The sequence below is a fragment of the Zymoseptoria tritici genome, chromosome 3 (genome assembly GCF_000219625.1).
Source record: "Zymoseptoria tritici IPO323 chromosome 3, whole genome shotgun sequence".
NCBI lineage: Eukaryota > Fungi > Ascomycota > Dothideomycetes > Mycosphaerellales > Mycosphaerellaceae > Zymoseptoria > Zymoseptoria tritici.
In genome coordinates, this window is record NC_018216.1 from 143519 (window position 1) to 163091 (window position 19573).

General features: G+C 54.9%; 4 protein-coding genes across 4 annotated transcripts; 2 read left to right on the top strand and 2 right to left on the bottom strand.

Moving 5' to 3' along the window:
- Nucleotides 1-253: 253 nt before the first annotated feature.
- MYCGRDRAFT_69233 (uncharacterized protein) lies at nucleotides 254-2730 on the top strand (the record flags this gene model as incomplete). The annotated part of the gene is made up of 2 exons (XM_003853582.1): nucleotides 254-1099; nucleotides 1150-2730. The coding sequence occupies 2 exons, from the start codon at nucleotides 254-256 to the stop codon at nucleotides 2728-2730; spliced, it is 2427 nt and encodes an 808-aa protein (XP_003853630.1).
- A 5406-nt stretch (nucleotides 2731-8136) lies between these two features.
- On the top strand, nucleotides 8137-10288 carry MYCGRDRAFT_91321 (Ca2+-modulated nonselective cation channel polycystin; the record flags this gene model as incomplete). The annotated part of the gene is made up of 2 exons (XM_003853583.1): nucleotides 8137-9326; nucleotides 9391-10288. The coding sequence occupies 2 exons, from the start codon at nucleotides 8137-8139 to the stop codon at nucleotides 10286-10288; spliced, it is 2088 nt and encodes a 695-aa protein (XP_003853631.1).
- A 572-nt stretch (nucleotides 10289-10860) lies between these two features.
- On the bottom strand, nucleotides 10861-12609 carry MYCGRDRAFT_108402 (uncharacterized protein; the record flags this gene model as incomplete). Its single annotated transcript, XM_003854609.1, has 2 exons — nucleotides 10861-11154; nucleotides 11341-12609. 2 exons carry the CDS (start codon nucleotides 12607-12609, stop codon nucleotides 10861-10863), a joined length of 1563 nt encoding a protein of 520 aa, XP_003854657.1.
- Nucleotides 12610-13026: 417 nt separating this feature from the next.
- On the bottom strand, nucleotides 13027-18837 carry FAS1 (fatty acid synthase subunit alpha; the record flags this gene model as incomplete). The annotated part of the gene is made up of 3 exons (XM_003854608.1): nucleotides 13027-13260; nucleotides 13315-18254; nucleotides 18309-18837. 3 exons carry the CDS (start codon nucleotides 18835-18837, stop codon nucleotides 13150-13152), a joined length of 5580 nt encoding a protein of 1859 aa, XP_003854656.1.
- Nucleotides 18838-19573: the final 736 nt, after the last annotated feature.

Below are 19573 nucleotides of genomic sequence, written 5' to 3' on the forward strand. Positions count from 1 at the left end.
ATGCGTGAGTGCCGCGATTTCTTGGCTATTGCTTATCTTATCACACATGATCCCCTAGTTCCAAAGCCAACCTTCGCTCGCCTCGTTCCGTTCCATGCCCAGCAATCACCCCATCATCCGCATCCGCCTCATTAACCCACCCCCACCCCTGCTTTCATCATCTCCAACCCATCACCGCCCTCTGCGTCCTCATCACGCACCCACTCATCCATCACCACCACCGCCCTCCATCATCGAGGCATCCTCCACCCGAATGGGAACCTCTGCTGACCAGGAAAAAGACCAGTTCCGCTCCCAAGCCAAGCGGCACGCTTCTCAGAGATCCGTTCCCACCCTGGCCGACTCCAACCCAACTTTCCCGTCTTCTGCATCTCATACCACCCGACGTACCACTCTCCACCAAGCTGGCGGGCTAAACACTCACAATGGGCGCGGCAGAGCCCCAGACGCCACACATGGCGATCACGACGACGAGAAATCCGCAGATCTCCACACCCTGCCTTCATCGTCCAGTACAGACTCTCCTCCAGCTGCATCCGCGGTCAAGTCCGAAGATGCGGGCCCTGGAGATTCCACCATAGAGTCGGGAGAGACTGTCAAGCAGAAAAATCCCATGACTATTGCCCGCATGAAAGCTGGATCGGTGCGCTTTGTCGGCCATTTTAAGCGAGCCATTTGCCACAGCTGGATCAATGTCCTCCTTGTTGCAGTCCCAGCGGGTATTGCTGCGGAGGCGGCGCATCTCAAGCCTGCGGTCGTTTTCGCCATCAATGCGGTTGCCATTGTGCCTCTGGCTGGTCTGCTCAGTCAGGCTACGGAAAGTGTCGCCACTCGATTGGGTGACACTTGGGGTGCATTGCTCAATGTTTCCTTTGGAAATGCAGTCGAGTTGATCATTTTCATCATCGCGCTGGTGAAGAATGAAATTCGCATTGTGCAGGCATCTCTTCTCGGGTCTATTCTGGCGAATTTACTACTCATCCTGGGCATGGCTTTCTTGCTGGGTGGACTTCGCTTCCGAGAGCAAATCTACAACAGCACTGTCACGCAGATGAGTGCTTGTCTGTTGAGTCTGAGTGTGATGAGTCTGTTGCTTCCTGTGAGTATGTTGCTTTCGTCGTTCGCCACACGCACTGACAAGACTCGCAGACCGCATTCCACGCCTCTTTCAATGAGACTAGTGCCAACAGCGCGAACAACAAGGTCCTCAAAGTCAGTCGCGGCACCAGTGTCGTACTGCTCTTCATCTACGTCCTCTACCTGCTCTTCCAACTCAAGAGCCACGCATACATGTATGAGAGCATGCCACAAGAGAAAATCGACGAGGAGTCCCATCCTGGTGTCCTCCACGACATGATGAACTCTTCGTCATCTTCGGACGATTCCTCCTCCAGCGACAGCTCGTCATCGGACTCATCTGCTGGATCGGGATCTGTTACCGCGACCACCAAGCGGATGAAGCGAATGTTCAAGAATCGCAGACGTCGCAAGTCGAGCGCCAGCACGAGCACGTCGCACACTCCGGAGATTGTCGTATCGCCGTCCGCTCAAGATGGTGCAGGATATCTCGAGTCTTCCAGCAGTCAATCCGCTTCTCGTCGACCATCCGCTTTGAGTGCCGCCATCCACGATGACGCCGATGCAGACAAGGAGGACAATGGCATGACCAGGGCTTTCGATTGGGCCACGAGACGTCGTCCAAGCAAGGCCGAATCCGACATGCCCAAACGCAAGAAGTTCAGCAGAAAGGAGAAGAAGCAGGAAAAGAAGCGTCTGCGTGAAGCCAGGAAGGCGGCCTACGATGAGGGACTGACCGAAGAATCTCCTGCTCCGATTGATCGTCCGAACCGCGTCGAATTCGCTGAAGATGTCGAAGTCGCTCCCACGCCCCAACCGCCATCTCAGTCCACGGGTCGCCTGCCGTTTAACATGCGCCTAGGCTCATCCCGTGGACCCGTGCGACCAGCTTTTCCCAGCATCCTGTCGAACAACGTCTTCGTCCAGCCAGCACCCACCGCAGCCCTCCAAACCCGTCCAGCTCCGGTTCGCACCCAATCTTCCGCTTCCGGTCTCCGCCGCACTTCCTCCCTCCCGGACCGCCTCAACCGACAGTCCTCCACCCCACAACCAACCACGACCCAACCCACGCCCATCCCCCGCGCCCGCTCCGTCACCGGTCGTCCTCTCTCTCTCGTCCAATCCACCACCGACTCCGACGCCGAACCACCCATGTCCCGCACCGCAGCCGTCATGCTCCTCCTCTGCTCCACGGCCCTCGTCGCTGTCTGCGCCGAATTCATGGTCGACGCCATCCCCGAAATGATCGAAAACAGCTCCGTCGTGTCGGAAGCCTTCATCGGACTCATCATCCTCCCCATCGTGGGCAATGCCGCCGAACACGTCACGGCCGTCACCGTCGCCGCGAAGAATAAAATGGATCTCGCCATCGGCGTGGCGGTCGGCAGTTCGATTCAAATCGCTCTGTTCGTCACCCCGATTGTGGTGCTGTTGGGATGGATTCTGGATACGGAGATGAGTTTGTATTTCAATCTTTTCGAGACGGTGAGTTTGTTTGTGAGTGTGTTTGTGGTGAATTTTCTGGTCCTGGATGGACGGAGCAATTATTTGGAAGGGGCGTTGTTGATTGCGGCGTATGTGATTATTGCGTTGGGGGCTTTCTTTTATCCGGGGGAGAGGGAGTTGAGTTCTGTTGGTGGTGGGGCGGGATAGAGAGAAGAGGGAGAAGGAGGATGCTGGCCGTGAGAGGAGAGGGGGAGGGAGAAGAGACGTCAAGTCATGGGTTCATGAGTGACTTCAGGACGGATGGCGTTTCCACCCGATGCGAACAGACTGTCCCATCACGCAGCACTCCATATTGTGGCAGACATGAATATCGCAGGAAGCATTTCGGCATGACGAATGAATATTAGCAGCAAGAAATCTTATGTCCCATCTCGACCTCTTTGCCCTCTCCCACATTGCCCTGTCTTCAGGTCTCTGCTTGGTACGGCGTAAGCGTGCCCAAGGGTCGTCCGCTCAGTTCCGCGCTTCCACGTGCATTTACTCGTCTGCTCTTCCTTTTTTCTTTCTTATTCCTCTGCAACGTACGCTTCAAATCTAGCACATCCATATCTCTCACCCAATCCTAACCCTCTCCTCTCCTCCCAAGACCCACATCCCTCCCTCCTCTCGACCACCTTCCTTCACCCATGCGTGTAGCCACGTCGACACCAACACCTTCCCTCGCGTCAACGACGAAAATGGCAAGTCATTCCTCTCTCACCACATCTCCCACCTGCCATTCTCAACATCCATCTCAAAAACGGAAGGCTGTTCCTTACCAGGAATGCTGCGTTCCTGATCAATGTCCGACTGGATCGGTTGTTATGAATTAGGAGGGATGGTGGAAATGTATTTTGCCTTACCTGAGATGATGGGCGATCTCCGACTTGCGAGGGCTGGGTGGGGGTAACGAGCAGATCTCTCTGCAGATGGCGGCGGGCTAGTGAAGTCTGTAACTCGGGTCGTTATAAGGGAAGCGGGAGGAGAAGGGTAGAAAGGGGAAAGAGAGAGATTGTTGGGGCTTTTCCCATGCCCGGGCTCGTATCAGTGAAGAGGGATTAATAGGTGCAAGGCAAGACGTATGAGGACATGAACGAATTCCGGAGCGGAGTACGAGACGGAAGGAAGACAAATGGCAAAGATTGGGAAAAAGCTGCTTCCAACATGAAAATTTCCGTGACTTTTCCCATTTTGACTGCTATTCATCATCTATTTTTTTCCCTGGTCAAAAACTCTCCCGCATTTTCGATACGCTACCTAGGTAACCCTGCCTTGATCTCTCCAGCCGTTGTCGCCGAGTCTCTTATACCTCCAAGCACGCACCACAATGGGGCTCTAGATCGCCACTACTCGCCGTGAGCAAGAGACCCGAAGACACGCACGCAACGTCGGCCAACGAGCGACGTGCATCGTCCATCATCGCGCCGGATGCCACACACACAGCTAATGGCAAAGCGCCGTTCCCTGCCGCCCGAAGTCACAGGGACGGTTGTCAGCACGAGAGAATGGAGCAGCAAAGGTCAGCGAAGAAGCGCCATCGTGGGTGTGCGAGGGAGGAGTGCAATGGTGTGCGTACGGGGTCGCAGGGCCGAAATCCCCCTGGTTTGTTGCATATTCCTGTGACTCCGTCTTGCATGCAGGTCTAGAATTTTTTGGTTAGGGAGCGAGACGGGTGTCGAGGTAGAGATGGGGTGGGAGGAAGACTGACGCCGGCTCCGACGACGGTCGGGATCACCGCGGACAGGATGGCGGAGGCTGTGCAAGCAGGGTGTCGATGATGGCGACCCGTCCGGTGGAGCAGTAAGATTCATCCAGGTCTCAATGACCTCTTCGGCTCTGTACATTTTGACCGATGACTGCCACTTTCGGAAGACAAACAACCCTACATCGCCCGCCGTCGTTCGTTCCTTTACTCCCACCTCCAGATATCATGACACCAATCACTTTCCAACCACGCCGAGGACTGCTGAGAAGGTGCAGCAAATTGTCAGTTGGCCGCACTCCCTTCGCGCCAATATTTCTATTCGACTTGATCTCCGGTCGCTGCTACGTCCGTACTCCGCGAACAGCTGTGTCCGCGTAGACGAGGACGACGGGGAGAGCTTGTTGAGCGTAAAGACGCCACCGCTGGTCATTTGTATGCTGTTCGTTGCCGCTCCGAGGAGTGTTGCAAGAAAGGCCACTTCTACATAGCGCAGAACGGTGAACTTTCCGAGAAGCACAGATTGCTCGTTGCCGTTGGCCGCTCAAGTAGGTCTGTACAGAATTCGACATCACTGGTCTCTTGGACGGGCGCGGTGTGCAGTCAGCATGGCCACGCCGTGTAGAATGACTCTCAGACGTCGGCGACTCCGAGCCTGGAAAGGGGTAAAGCCTCTCCGCTCTCAGCCGCAGTGGGTTGAAGCCCTCCTAGGAGCTCTTGGAGGAGTTACCCTGGCCAGAGCGGCTGACAGGGCGTCCGCAAGTCAAGTTTTGCGACTTTGTCCAAGCTGTGGTCGGCGCGGTAAAAGGGGTCTCGCGGCCCTGCTTGTACGTGGACTTGGCCGCGGGAATCTCTTCCTTCCAGCTGGAAGAGGAGTGCGATAGGTGGATGCTCGCACGCCGTGGCGGCGGAGATCTGATCACAGTGCTTGAACATCGCCTGACGTCTTGTCCAATCTGAGAGTGCCTCGAGGTCCAGATCTCAGGAGATCTCAAGCCTCGTGCTGCAGGGCGGCGGAGGATACGATGATATATGGCGGTCGAAGTTGTCATATTCGGTGAGCACTTCGCCTAAATTCGGCCTGCATCGACAAATCTGTGGAAAGCCTTCCTTTGCCGTCCCGCGGTCTGTCTCGAGTACATGTGCAACCGTGAGAAGCACGTCGTCTGAAATTGAGTGTCGAAAACTTCTCTTTGCGATATGTAGACTCTGGGAGTCGTTCTTCGAATTGCCAGACAAGCAGATCGAACGGGAATCAGCGTCTGCTAGATAGACTGATCGTGACTGCCAGATATGAGATCCATCTCTAGCGGCTCTTGGCTTCGTAGAAGTACAAACTCTAAAGCAACGCCAGAACTCCGAGGGCTCCAGATTCAAGCAACCTTCCTCTTCGGCTCATCCTGCACGGCGATGGCTATCGATACTGTCTCGGACATGGACGATGTGTGTAGAGTCAAGGCGACGCCTTCACGGCGGAGGTCAAACGTACGGCATGATCGCACTGTCCCGAGGTGTCCTCGAAAACTTGACTCCAGACATATCGAGCTCGCTTGCAGTCCAGCAGCTGGTCGAGTATACGGCTCAGACACGACTATCGTCCGAGCCCGACGACGCTCGCACAGCCGCGCTGCGTGCAGACTGTCGGCCACCGCTGGTAGCGGCCTGTACTAAGAAGACCTGTCTGCATGGCGGTACGCTCATTCCGCTCAATTGTTTGGACTTCTCAGGTCATGGGCTCCGCTTCTAACCCAAATAGTACACTGGACAATGCATGCCAGGCGGCACTACACCGCTGTGAAAATTGGTGTGATGGAGTCAGGCGACGCCATGTGCGGCGACGCCGACAGACTTTGTTCTCATTTCCTGCACGGCAACATGCTAGGCAGGACGCCACCCAACTGAACCTCCTCACCATGAGCTGCCCAGGCCGGTCTGTGCGAGGAGAGTGGGAGGCGCCATGGGCGAGGGTGCGAGGCTCTGCTTCCTCATATGAGACTCCAGACTTCGCACTCCGCATTCTCTTTTTCTCTTGCTTGGACCTCCGCCATAATGCATTTCCTCAAGGCACTCGTTGGCGTCACTGCCCTTCTGTCGACGTCCGCCGTCGGAGCGAACATCCCATCCTCTGACGTGGAAGCTCGCTCTAACCTGGAGGCTCGCACATACCCCAGCAGTGTCGACCAGTGCAAGAAAGACCTCAAGTTGAATCGGAACTTCGAGTTCTGCAGCGCTTTCTGACTGTCGTTCTAAAGAAAGGCGTCAAGACGATTTGCACGACCCGTACGGCGGCATGCACGACTGCTAAGCGCTATGGAAAGCGAGATGCTACTCCAAAGGTCGAGTCCAACATCGAAGCCGAAGCTTTGCTCACCAAACGGGACGCCTATGCCAGTCCTGAAGCCAATGCTGAGGCTCACTACGACCAATACACGCATGCCGTCGCCAGGGAATTCCACCGAAACTTCGAAAGTATCCATATGACACCATCAAGGAAGCCTGCCGTGCCTACTTCAAGCCCCAAACCCAGACTCAGACTGTAAGTCAGGGCGACCTCAATTCTATGGCTGTATAGCGAGCTGACAGTTCCTTCTCTGCAGATCACGCATACGACGTACCAACCAACGAGGACTGTCCACGAGTACAAAATTGTGACACCCACTTGCAAGGCGACGATCACTTCAAGCCGGACAACGACAACAACGAGGCGCACGACCACGGCAACAAGGCAGACGACTACAACCACGAGTCGAACGAGCACGACCACACCAACCAGCTCTACCGCCACCTGCTTGGGAGAGAACGCTGGCTGCAACACACTGGACGCTAGTTTCAGCGGCGATCCATGCTGCCAGGGCTTTTCGTGCCAGTTGGATACTAAAGCGACAAAGCTTAGGCGTGATGACAATGACGGCAAATCTCTCCGAATCATGGCGAGCACCTCATCCGCAGGTGTGACATCTACGACTTCCACCATGACCTCCACCACCAGCAGTGCACCTTCTGTTATGCCTACAAGCTGTTCTGCCCGCGTGGACCCTCCATCCAGCCTCAGCTGTGGTATCAAGGGCAAAAGGGGTAACGATCGGAAACTCCTCAAGTCGTTCAGAGACTCCGAATTCCTGACACCGGACGCCTGTGCTCTGGCATGCGCTCAAAGGTCTCTCTGCGAGACCTTCTACGTTACAGATGGCGATCCGACATACATACAATTCCGTTCGCTGTATCAGGGCATTCCGGCGGATCAGCAGTTTCAAGCGGATGAGACCTCGTACTACTCCGTGTGGCAGCCGTCCTGCTACGACTGTTCGTCTGGAACTGCTGTCACTTCGGTCACCACGACCGCGGGCGCTACCACAACGTCGAGCGAGTCCACAGCCACTTCAAGCACCTCGACAGCAGCCCCAACGACAACAGCAGCGACATGTCTGGCGCAGAGCAAAGCTTGCACTCAAGGCTCCACAAGCTCATGCTGCGGCGATATGCAGTGTCGACGAGTCTCAAACTCGGAAGACCAGTGCCAGCCATCGACTTGCGCTGGATTCTTGTCAGGTTGCAACGCCAACAGTGACTGTTGTAGCGGCAAGTGCGCGGCAAATTCTCTCGGGGGAGGAATTTGTGATGCCCCTCCACCGGGTCAGTATAACCTCTGTCTGGCATTGTCGGTAGCGAACTAATGATCCCTAGACACTCCACCCGCATCTTCCACTTCTTCGACCCCGACGATAGAAACTTCCACAACCACCGGGACCTCTGCGGCTACTGTCTCGACTTCTTCAAAGGATACATCCCCGACTCAGGCGGCGGCAACTACGACAAATTCCACCACCACAACTCAATCAAGCACCACATCCGTGGTCCAGGCCTCCGTCTGCATGACCTACTACCGCTTCCAGGCACGGGAGAATAGCCAGATCTATCTCGCTAATGCTGCGAGTCAGATCGGTACTGTTTCTGACCCCACCCTGGCGGAGAGATACCGGAGCAACGGCGTCACTTTGGTCGATCGCCGAGATCAAGTGTGGTCGGTGGGCGACAATGCTGCTCGTCCATACATCTTCATTGAGATACCGAGGAACTACCCGGATAGTGGACACCGCACATTGACCTGCTCGTTGAATGATGGCCTACTTAGCTGCACAGATACGAACAATAACGCACGCAATGTGTTCCAGTACTGCACCAATCTCGGCGATGCCTTGCTGTTGACCGAAGCGTCCTTCAACACCGGATCGTGCACTGCCTACACATTCGCCGCCGTGGATCCTTTGGAGGTGTGTAATCCGCCACGAACTACCACCACAACGTCCACCGCTGCACCAACGACGACTACCTCCACTGCTTCGACCACCACTGCTTCGACCACCACTGCTTCGACGACTACCTCTACGGGACTGTCATGTCCGTCCAATAAGCCCTTCACTGTGTCGGCGTACAACCTTCAAAACATGCCTAACGGCGCGCCTGGAGCAACTGGGCCCGGTCAGACGTACCATCCCTTCGGTTTCGCGACTGGCAGCACGGCAACAGTCCTCCAACTCGATAGCTCATGCAACGTGATCGCCGTGGCCACCGGAGAGATCATGTGTACCCTCATCCGCGACCCGCCTTCTTCAACGCCCCAGCAGGTGTACTTTGGAGCTACCTACGCACACGTCAACGCTGTTTGCAATGTCGTGCCTGGAACTGACAGTGGGAGAAGCTTTCTCGAGTTGCAGTGCGTGTTTGGAAGCAATACGGGCAAAGTATTCGCGGCCGATAGCGCTGGGAATTTGTACTCTTCGAGCTCAGACACGGTTGCTCCTATTCGGGTTGAGGTCAACTATCGATCTACTACGACTACCACCACTTCCACGACGACAGGAGCATCGGCCTCCACAATCATGTCTACCCGCACGACCGCTACGACGATGGCCACGCCAGTAAACAGCGTCCGCAACGCCGGATTTGAAGAATTTCCAGATGGTGCGCAATACGGTGTTCCGACATATTGGCAAGCTTCGGGGCTCGGCTCCGGCTCTTCACTTCAACCCAAGGGTCCCGCCTACCATGGGATCTCCTACGGGTCAGTGCTACACCCTACACATTCCTCATCACCAAATATGACTTGTGACTGACCGAGTGAACAGCGCCCTCTCAAGTGCTACAACGTCGACAGACACAACAAGCCAAGACGGATCCCTCTCTCAAGTCATCGCAAACCCTGGTCTGCCTTATGCTCAGATCCGGTACTTTTATTCTGTCGGCAGCATGATCTCCAAGGAGGTCTGCACTTTGACGGTGTCTCTCGGTGGCGTAACAGTCCAGATCGTGACCTTCAAGTTCGGCGATGGCTACTCAGACGGAACCGAATGGAAAGCCGGATATGTTGACAATATACCAACCCAGGGTGGAGATGCCACGCTAGAGTTCCGGCTGCACTGCGACTTTGCACTCAGCACGTACAAGACCACGAGTGTGCTACTGGATGAGGTCTCTTTGGAGTTCACATCTGACACGAGGACTCCTACGCCCCCAGCTGCGACCACCGCCCCGGCTGCACCATCCTGTCCATCCAACATGCCGTTCACTGTCTCGGCGTACAACCATCCCTCGATCCCTAACGGCGCTGCCGGAGCAATCTCTGGTGTGACCTTCGGCTTCAGCACCTCGAACACGGCAGCACTTCTGCAGCTCGATACTTCCTGCAATGTGGTGGCTACAAACGGAGGGAACACAATGTTTGCTTTCACAGACATTCAATCCGCGGTCAGATCGAAGCCTATCTATTTCTTTCCCCCGAGCCAGAACCTCGTACGAGCTGTCTGCGATATTGTGCCTGGAACTGAGAATGGCAGGGACTTCCTCGAGCTGGAGTGCGTCTTCGGAAGAAATACTCTCAAGCAATTTGGAGCATCAGATACGGGCGCCTTGAACTCTGGACCCCCGACACCGTCCACTAACTTTCGCGTGGAGGTCAAATATCTGTCCGATCCGAAGTCGACCACGACCTCATCTACTCCCACGACTACTGGGACCGAAGTATGATTTACATCGATGATGTGTTCATGGGTTGGAAGGAGTAATAGTGGACATCGACGGGTAGTTCACAAGCTACATTACTGCTGGGGAGACTACGACATAGACTATAGATACTGTAAATTAACGCACGATTAATGATACCACGAAATAGCAGAGTTTTATCACTGCATTTTTGTCACTGCGTGTGATCTTTCAGAATCAAACCATTGGCTAAGGAGACGCTGTTACAGCACGATCCAAATCATCGAGCTAGTGATTCATTCTGGTATCGAAAGTGCGTTGAACGTTGACTTGTGTATCCCCTGCCGTCCTTCCATGGTTTGTGCCAACGGTGAACAACTGCGTACGTGCTAAAGAAATCCACAACGGAGCAATAGATCATAACATAACAATGAAACTCTGTATCGTTAAGCGTATCGTGTTCGATTTTGTCAATATACCTATCCCGACCGATCCTCTTCGTTCAACAAAAAGCAGTACCGTACCGACCTGCTCCTTTGCCATCTCAACCCTAACCCTAACCCCCGAGATCCCAATTCACAAACCACCCAACCCCAATCACCAGTCTCCCGGACTCCTCACTTCCACCCCACCTTCTTCGGACTCCCCTCCCCTTCACCTCCCCCGTCCAACCTAGCAAACCCACTCGGTCCCGGCTCCCCTCCATATCCCTGCCAATAATACCCTCCTCCTCCACCACCCTCCGCACCACCAACCTGCTGCTGCAAGCCACTGAATGTCCGTGACGGTGTCGGAGGAGGGTAGTAGTGATTCTGCACGCCGGCGGTCGGGTGCGAGGCTTTGTCGCGAAAGATGCTGAAGGCGACGTTGGTGCCGGTGAAGCAGCCGACTATGATGACGAAGGTGAAGATCTGTGACGGCGGGAACGTGTTAGCTGTGATCTTTGTCGGGAGAGATGAAAGGGGTCATCAGTGCAGATAACGCTGTTGCCGGTGGTCATGATACAGCTGTTGCCGGTGATCATGATGCAACCGCATACCACTCCAACAAAACGCAACACAACGCCGGGCGCCAAAGGCAAAAACAAAGAGACATACCATCGCCTTCCAACTAATCGGCTCAATCAACTCGTTATAAATCTCCGCCAGCGTTCTCGCCGAAAGACTCGCCCTCGCAATCTTACTAGGATCGCGATTCATGCACTTCTCCCACGAGTTGCACATTGCTTCAAGAGCGGGCAGTCTCGTGTCCGGAGCGCACCGGTTGATCGTCCACTCTTTCAGACATGCCGCGGATTCAGCGAGAATTTCCGCCGTCGCTTCAAACGACTTCTTGTCGACGTCGCCGCGGAAGGCGGCGATGATGGACCAGAGGACGTAGATGGTGCCCATGAGGAGGAAGACGTTGAAGGCGAGTTGAGCGTAGAAGGAGAGGATGTGTGGGACGGTCGGGTGTTGCGCGATGAAGGTGAAGAAGGAGGAGAGCCAGTGTTTCTTGTCGCGGGAGGGGTCGTCGTCTTCGTCGTCGTCTTTGGAGTGTCTCTGGTCGTTTTTCCGTGGACTCCTCCAGAGTTTGCGCTTCTTCGCTCCCGCATCGCTGTCCTCGCCCGTGTCCGACACACTATGTCTTCTCCGACGGGATACCTGGCGTTGTATTTGCGCATCACGCTTCTTCTTGACTCGCTTCTCCACTGCGCCGCTGTGTTCTGGTCGGTGAATCTCTCCCCTTCCAGGACTGTTGCTCAGCTTATCCTTGAGTCGGACGATCCAGCTGTCTCTCCTAGGCATCTGCATGCGTTCGCGATCTTTCTCCCGTACTGGACTGCCCCGCGGTTCGCCAGCACTTGGCAAGGTCTGCATGTTCGATGCAGCAAACAACTTTGTGGCCGTCGTCCGGAACCCCATGCTATTACCGTAGCTGTTCTTCCTCTCCGGCGTAGCAGTCGTACTATCGTCGTGCTCGGGCGATCGTGGAGTTTCGCCAGCAGAGGAGTCGTCGAGATCGACATTCATTTTCCGCGGCGTGTTGAACAATCCATTGAAAGCAGAAGGTGTCGGCGGTAGCGGTTTGGATGGTGAATATTGGCTTGGGAGACTGGACTTTTGCGGCGAGTCGAAGACGTTGTATGGACCTGCAGGGATGTCAGAATAACACTTCACTTCGTGGTCGGTACTCTCGTCGCCACGGGTGATGGGGTATTGGTATGCCTGCATACGTTTTGTCCCTGCGACTCCTGTGTTTGGCGCGAACTTTTGTCTTTGCTGGTGTTGTTGCGCGAGTTTAGCGAATGGTGATTGCATGTCTAGCGGTCCTGTGCGGTTCTGGTATTCAAAGTCCATGCCGGACTCGTTCCCGCGGAACGTCATGGCGGAGGTTGGCAGTCGCGGCGGTGGGAATTCGTCGTCGGTAGTGAGCGTAGGAAGAGAAGTCGAAAATTTGAAGAAGAGAAAGAAAGTGAGAGAGAAGAAGAGATGGATGCGATTAATGATGGCGGAGAGTCACCATCTCGAAGTTCACTGAGGTGCATACAAGGAAGTAACGCGCGGAAACAACAACGGGAAATCCCGGCGTCGATCCGTCGCCAGGGTCCATTGTGAATTTGTGAGGAGAGCCTCAAGAAGCCCATTATCCAGGCCAGGCGAGAGATAAAGGACCTAGTGAACGCCTTCATTCACCTGCACGATCTACTAGTCTTCCTGTACATGCAACAAGCACATTCTGAATCATGAGGAGAGAGCACTTGTCGGACGGAAACTTTCTATGCACGCTACATACATCACCCAAAGCCAGCCATACCCATACACAATATACCGTAGTCTAGCACATACACAGAACACGAACAGAACGATCTCTCTCCTCAATTATCCTCTCTTCATAATCGCGCTTTCTATTCCTCAAGGCCCCGTTCAGAAAGCCGAAATCGCCACAGCAATGACCTGCTTCTCGCTGTGACTGACGCTGACAGTCGTCGACTTGACACCAGACTTGTTCGCCGCAGCCTTTGCTTCGCCGTGCAACTGTGACAATCATTAGCAATCGTTCAAACAGCAGAGAAAGCAAGGTCAACTCACCACCACAGTCGGCGCCCCACTCTCGTCGTTCAAGACCTCAATATCCCTCAGCGGAGCTCCTCCGCCCCTGGATTCAACCCTCAAAGACTTGAACACAGCCTCCTTCGCAGACCACTTGCCCGCGAAACTCGCCTGGGGGTCAGCTGCTTTCCTGCAGTACGCGACCTCCTTCTCCGTGAAATTCCTCTCAATAAAGGTCTGGTTCTCGATATTGATGGCATCGATCTGCTCAATGTCCACGCCGGGGTGAGAGTCCTTGCTCGCATTGCTGCGCATCAGCGACTCCACCATCTGTGTGGTAGCCAGATCCTCGACCTTCTTCGGCGCGGTCTTGGGGTATGTGTACTCGGCAGACTTCTTGTCAACGGTGACGCGCGCGTTGGGGTTGAGGAAAACCTTGCTTTGCTGGTCGTCGGCGTACGGCGAGTGGGACTTGGCGCGGAACATGGTGTTGTTGATGAGACCATCGTGGTAGAAGCGGTAGGCCTTCTTCTGTCGTGCCTCAACACGGGTCTTGTAGGATGCGAATTCCGCTTGGTCGAGAGTGGCGAAGAGGTACTTGGGGTGAATACCGATGGCTTGAGCGCCCTTTTGACCGAACCCAAATGAGGTGACGGAGAAGGCCTTGATGCCGTCGGTTTGGATCGACTGCGAGGGGTACACGATGTAGTCGAATTTCTCCATGACTTTGTCCACGTTGTCGGCGTTGCGGTTGCCGGGCACAAGACCGGTGTTGAGCACTTGCAGGCAGCCGTTGAACATCCAGGCACCAGCGGCACCCTTCGGGTGACCGGTGAGGTATTTCTGGAAGATACCCATAAGAGCGTTGCCCTTTTGACGGCCGAGATGCTTCATCTGCTGGCAGATGACATCGGACTCGTTCTTGTCGTTGGCAACGGTCGACGTGCCGTGGAAGGACGCAACATCGAGATCGTCGATGGTGAGGCCCCAAGTCGCGAGGGCACCACGAAGAGGAGCAATGCGCGAGTCAGACTTCCAGAAGTTGTTGCCCAGAGATCCGAGGGCGTCCTTCTCTTGTCGACGAGCTTCACGCTCAATGTGCTGGACACGATCTTGCATGTACTCGTTCTCGTTGAACTCGCCAGCTTGCTTCATCGCAGCCACCTCCTCCTCGAGGAATAGAAGCTCGGACTCCTGCCAGTTCTTGATCTGCTTGCGGCGCAGATCCATCTGCCTCTTCCTGTACTTGATGTCAAGCAGAGGCGATGGGAATTTGGAGGGCTCCTCACGGGCAGTGGTGAGCACACCCTGGCCAGGAGCTGGCACAGAGCGACCAATCTTGTCAGTAGCAGTGGCCGTGAAGCCGAGCACACCGTAGATTGGCACACCCATGTCGAGCGCGAGTCGGGCGTCCATGATGACTTGCATACCGCAACCTTGGGATTCCATGAATCCGTTGCGCGTGGTCGTGGTCGGGCGAGACATCTCCTTTGGAGTGCGGCCGTGTGCGAATTCATCCTCGGCATTGCTAGTGGCCTTCATGTTGGCAAACTCGTACGATCCCTCTTCTTGGAAATCATCGAAGCCACCAACGAAACACATGCGTGCCTTGCCCTCGACAATGCAGTCGTAACCGATATCAATCGACTCGACGGCAGTCGCACAGGCTCCGACAGGCGTGCGAATGGGTCCAGTGGACGACATCAACAACATGTTCATCCAAGCGCTCATGGTGTTGATGAAAGACTCCTGAAGAATGTCCTTCTGCAGTGGCTTGTCTAGGAAGCGGTCCTTGTACATTCCTCGCAAGGCGGTAGTACCACCAATGCCGGAACCGATACAGTTACCCACTTGCGAGATGTGCACATACTTGTAGAACTCGTATGGGTCTGTGATACCCGAGGCCATCAAGCATTCAGCGGTGGAGACGAGCACGTAGAGAGTGACCGGATCGACTTGGGAGATGATGTCGTCGGGCACACCGTAGCGTTTGGCATCCCAGCCGGTAGGGATTTGTCCAGCGACAAGACGGTCGAATCGGAGAGCCTTTGGAATAAGAAGAGTGGCGCCCTTCTTGAGTCGGACTTGGAACTCGCCAGATTCGAGAGCGAAAACTTCGACCTTTTCACCGTGCTCGCGCTTGAACTCCTGGGCAGTCTCCTCCGAGGTCTCGAACGGATCAAGGTCCTCTTCGATCTGGATCTCCTGCATAAGCTGCTTCTTCTTGGGATCGTACCCGTTGAACAGCTCTGGCTCGATAAGACGGATACCAGCGTGGTCGAGGATGTGGGCCTCGTACTTCGGCTTGATGTCTTTGTCATCGACGGGCTCGCCAGTCTTGGCGTCAACCCAGCCGGAGTAGCTTTGACCCTTGAGTGGACCATTGTGGTTCTTGATAAGGCCCATGATCCAAGCCATCTCGACGCAGCCCTCGAGGGAGAATTGGCCGTAAGCCTCCATCTCCCACCGAGTCCTAGAGTTACCCCAGGGACCAACCTCAGCAAAACCAGTGACAACGACAACCTTCTCAAGATCGACCATGCCTTTGAGGTTCTCGTTGAGAGGTGCAACCTCGGACTTCCAGTCGGGGAGCTTAGGAAAGTCGAATTTGAGATTGGCACGCTTGTCGACCTTGGCGGTCTTGTAGTGCTTCTCGCTGTCTTCGCCGTTGACAACCTTGTTCTCGAGGGACGTCTCGCGAGTGACAGCCTTGCGGATCTCGGCAGTCTCGGTGATGTCCTTGCGGATGCGGGTCATCATATCCTTCAGATCGGGCAAGAACTGCAGGCCACCATTCAAGTCGGCAAACACAGGCTCGGCCTGGCAAAGATTGACAATCGATGGAGCCATGAGACCAAGCAAGTTGAAAGCCATCTCCTGCTGCGAGAAAGTGCGCACGCCATACTTCTCCACACCTTGAGCAACAATGTTGTTGCCTCCCATGAGACCGGTACCACGAGTCCAGCCAATGACAGCACCGCAGATGGTGAGGAAGTTGCCCCAGCTCTCGGAGTGCCAGCGGTTGAAGAGAGTCTCCAGGGCGAGCTTCGATTCGGAGTAGAGACCGTCGTTACCAAAGGTACCGTGGTTGGGCGAGAGTGGAAGGATTACCTGTGCAGGGCGAGTCTCAAATCCGCGGCTGGCCTTCTGCGCCTTGACGGCACCGAGCATGCGAAGAAGGTTCGTAAGCATGATACGGTGAGCAAGCTCGGATTTGCTGTCGATGCTGTCAATCTCACGACCGTTCTCAGGAATGGCAGCGAAGGGAACAATGAAGTCCAGATCCCAGCCAAGACCCTCCTTCTCGCTGTAAATGTAGTCGACGAGGGCGTTGACGTCCTGCAGAGATCCTTGGTTGAATGGGACGACGACCAGTTGGGATCCACGAGCACCGTAGCGGGCGTAGATCGACTGGTAGTATTCTGTGACTTCACGGGAGAAGCGAGATGTTGTGACGACAACCCTGGCACCACCGCTGATAAGACCTTGCAAGACCTCAGCACCGATCGAGCCAGCACCAGCACCAGTCATCAGAACGTTCTTGTTCTGGAATGTGACACCTGATCGAGCAGCTTGCTCCAAGCCATCGAGGTAGACGCTGGTGAGCTTCTTGCTGTATTCCCATCCATGCTCTTCCTTGCGCTTGAGATGCAAGAATGGTACCGTCTCGACCTTGCCGGCCTTGATCGCAGGGGTGACACGTCCACCGTTACGGGCCTTCTTGATGTGTCCGTTGGGCTTGCCATTCTCAGACGGCATGATTTGACCCTCGTTCATCGCCAGCGATCGAACAATGTTGCTGTACAGCGACTTGATCTCAAGCTGAGAAGATTTCGAAAGCTTGTGTTGCTGGCGGATGAGCTTGTAGACTCTTTGCAGGTCGTTCTGCACCTTGGTACGGTTGCCGTATTCTGAGATCTTGCCACCGTCGGCCATTTCGCGGACGTAGTGCTCGAGCTTTCGTACACTCGCGCGTGGTGCCTCCTCGTAGTTCATGTTTCCGCGGGGATCGATCTCAAGGCTGGGTGCGGTTGGTACGTTGACATCCTTGTATACTGGTGCTTCTTCGAGAACCTCGCGACAGTTCTCAATCAGCTGCTCACCAAGCTCTTTCGCGAGTTGATAGGTCTCGCCGCGCTCGGTCGGGCAGTGGTCGATGTGGTATTGCATAAAGTCCAGAAGGGTGGGGTTTGCACGGTTCATGATCAGGATGCAGCGAGAGACGATCTCGCGGTCGACAGCCTTCAGTCTGCCAAAGATGATATCGTAGTACATGGTGAGGGCGTCCTGGCGTGCCCAGTTCCAGGATGAATCATAGACGCGTGCTTTGAGAGGGCTGAAAGAAGGCTCAATTCCAGCTGCGTAGAACTCACCGTGCTCGGTGTTCCAGAGGTCCAGCTGGGCTTGTAGAGCCGTCTCATTCTGCTTGGTAGCGATAGCAGCCTTGTCGCCTGCACGAAGATCCATCTTCAGGTAACGCGCGAAAAGCTCAAGCTGCTGCTTGAACAACGCTCGCTGGTCCTTGGTCAGAGCATCGATAGCAGCTGGGTCCATCATCATGCCACCGCCGCCACCGCCGCCCTCGCCAGCCGCTGGAGCAGTGGACAAGTTTATGCCAGCCTGTGTCGCGTACTTCTGGGCAGTATCGTCCAGCCATGCTTTTGCGTCGTTCTCAGATCCAAGACGAGCTGCCGGCTCCATAGTTAGACCCAGGAGGAGGACACCATCTTGACGCCCACTGGCGAGACCCCATCTGGTCTCCAAGTGCTTTCGCACGGCTGTGATATTGAATCCTCCGGGCATCTTCGAGGAGACCATGCGGGCAATAAGTGAGGTGGACTGTTTTCCAAGCTGACCATTGAAGGTAGCCTGCATCGAGGCACCGAGCTCATCGAGAGGTGTGTCTTCCGGCTTTTCTGGCGTGGAACCAAACTCTTTTCCGAGGTCTCCGAGGATTTCGTTTTGCAGAGTAGATTTGCCTGTAATTGAATTGTCAGCTGCGAGTTAGAGCATGTTTGTTGTGCGATCCTCACCTCCAACCAAATCCTTGATGGCCTTGCTTAGGGGAATGTCGGCGAAAGGCTTCTTCAGCTTCTGAGCCACAAGTGTGCGTAGGATATCGACAGCTCCCACTGGAGCATCAGCAACAGAAGCTGCTGGCCCTGAGCTCGCTGGTGCAGGTGCTGGAGCCGCCGCTGCTGGAGCTGGTGCTGAGCCTCCCGATGATGGAGCTGGAGCACTATCTCCGCTGGGAGCTGGTGCCGCAGGCTCATCCTCGATGGGATCGACGTCGTAGTAAATATCCTTTGCGTCCTTGTTGTAGCAGAGAATCTGGCGTTGGACTGATCGCGCAGCATCGTATGCCTCATATTTTGCTGCCAATGTCCGCTTTGCCATTCCTCCGAGGGTATCTGCTGGGCCCACTTCCACTATCCGCTCGGTCGTCTTCTCGCCGAGGATGACATCTTGCGTTTCGATCCATCTGACGGGCGAGGCGAATTGGTATGCGAGGAGTTCGACAAGAAGGGTGTGTGCGAGATCTTGCTCGACTTCGGGTCTCATAGTGATGACGGAGCGCTGCCCGGCGCGCTGAGGTGGAGGTGTTGATTCGGCGGGTGAGGTGTAGTAGTGAAGATTAACGAGTGTGGGCAATCATCAGATGCTGAGTGACCGCAGTAATGGTTGCCTTGTACGAGTGAAGTGAGGTATAGCGTGCGTGGTTGTAGTGGTGAGGTAAAGGTCAAGCTTGAAGAAGGAGTGGTTGATGTTCGGGTGAAGATTTTCGGGAACAGAGGGCAGACACAATGAAACTAACACACGCTTTCCAGGTTGTCACGGTTCGTCCTCAACCTATAGCGTGACTTCAAACGACTAGGGCGAGTGGGTGATAAGGCCAAGAACGTTTTCCTGTACTCTCCGAGTCCTCAACCAGCTGATGTGGCAGTGGTGAGCTGCGCGACCAAGACGTTGAGAGCAGTCAACCTCCCCGGATGATGAACTCGAGCTCTTGCGTGGTCAGGGACAGCTTCCCCACGAAAACCACCCAATGCCGCCAAAACCTGCAAGGATGGATGAAACATCGATTCCAAGTTGTTGGAGCTGCACACTTCTTCCTGCTACAATACGTTTCCCAATGCAGCTCATGCAATCCTTTCATCATCAATGTGATCGCCCGGAATTTGTTTATCATCATCACTGCCTTCAAGACTCGTGACCTTTTTGTCAAACAAGCGAACAGCCGGAGTGAAAAAAATCAAGTCAGCCTCAACGTCACTTTAGGTTGTATGAAGAATTGTCT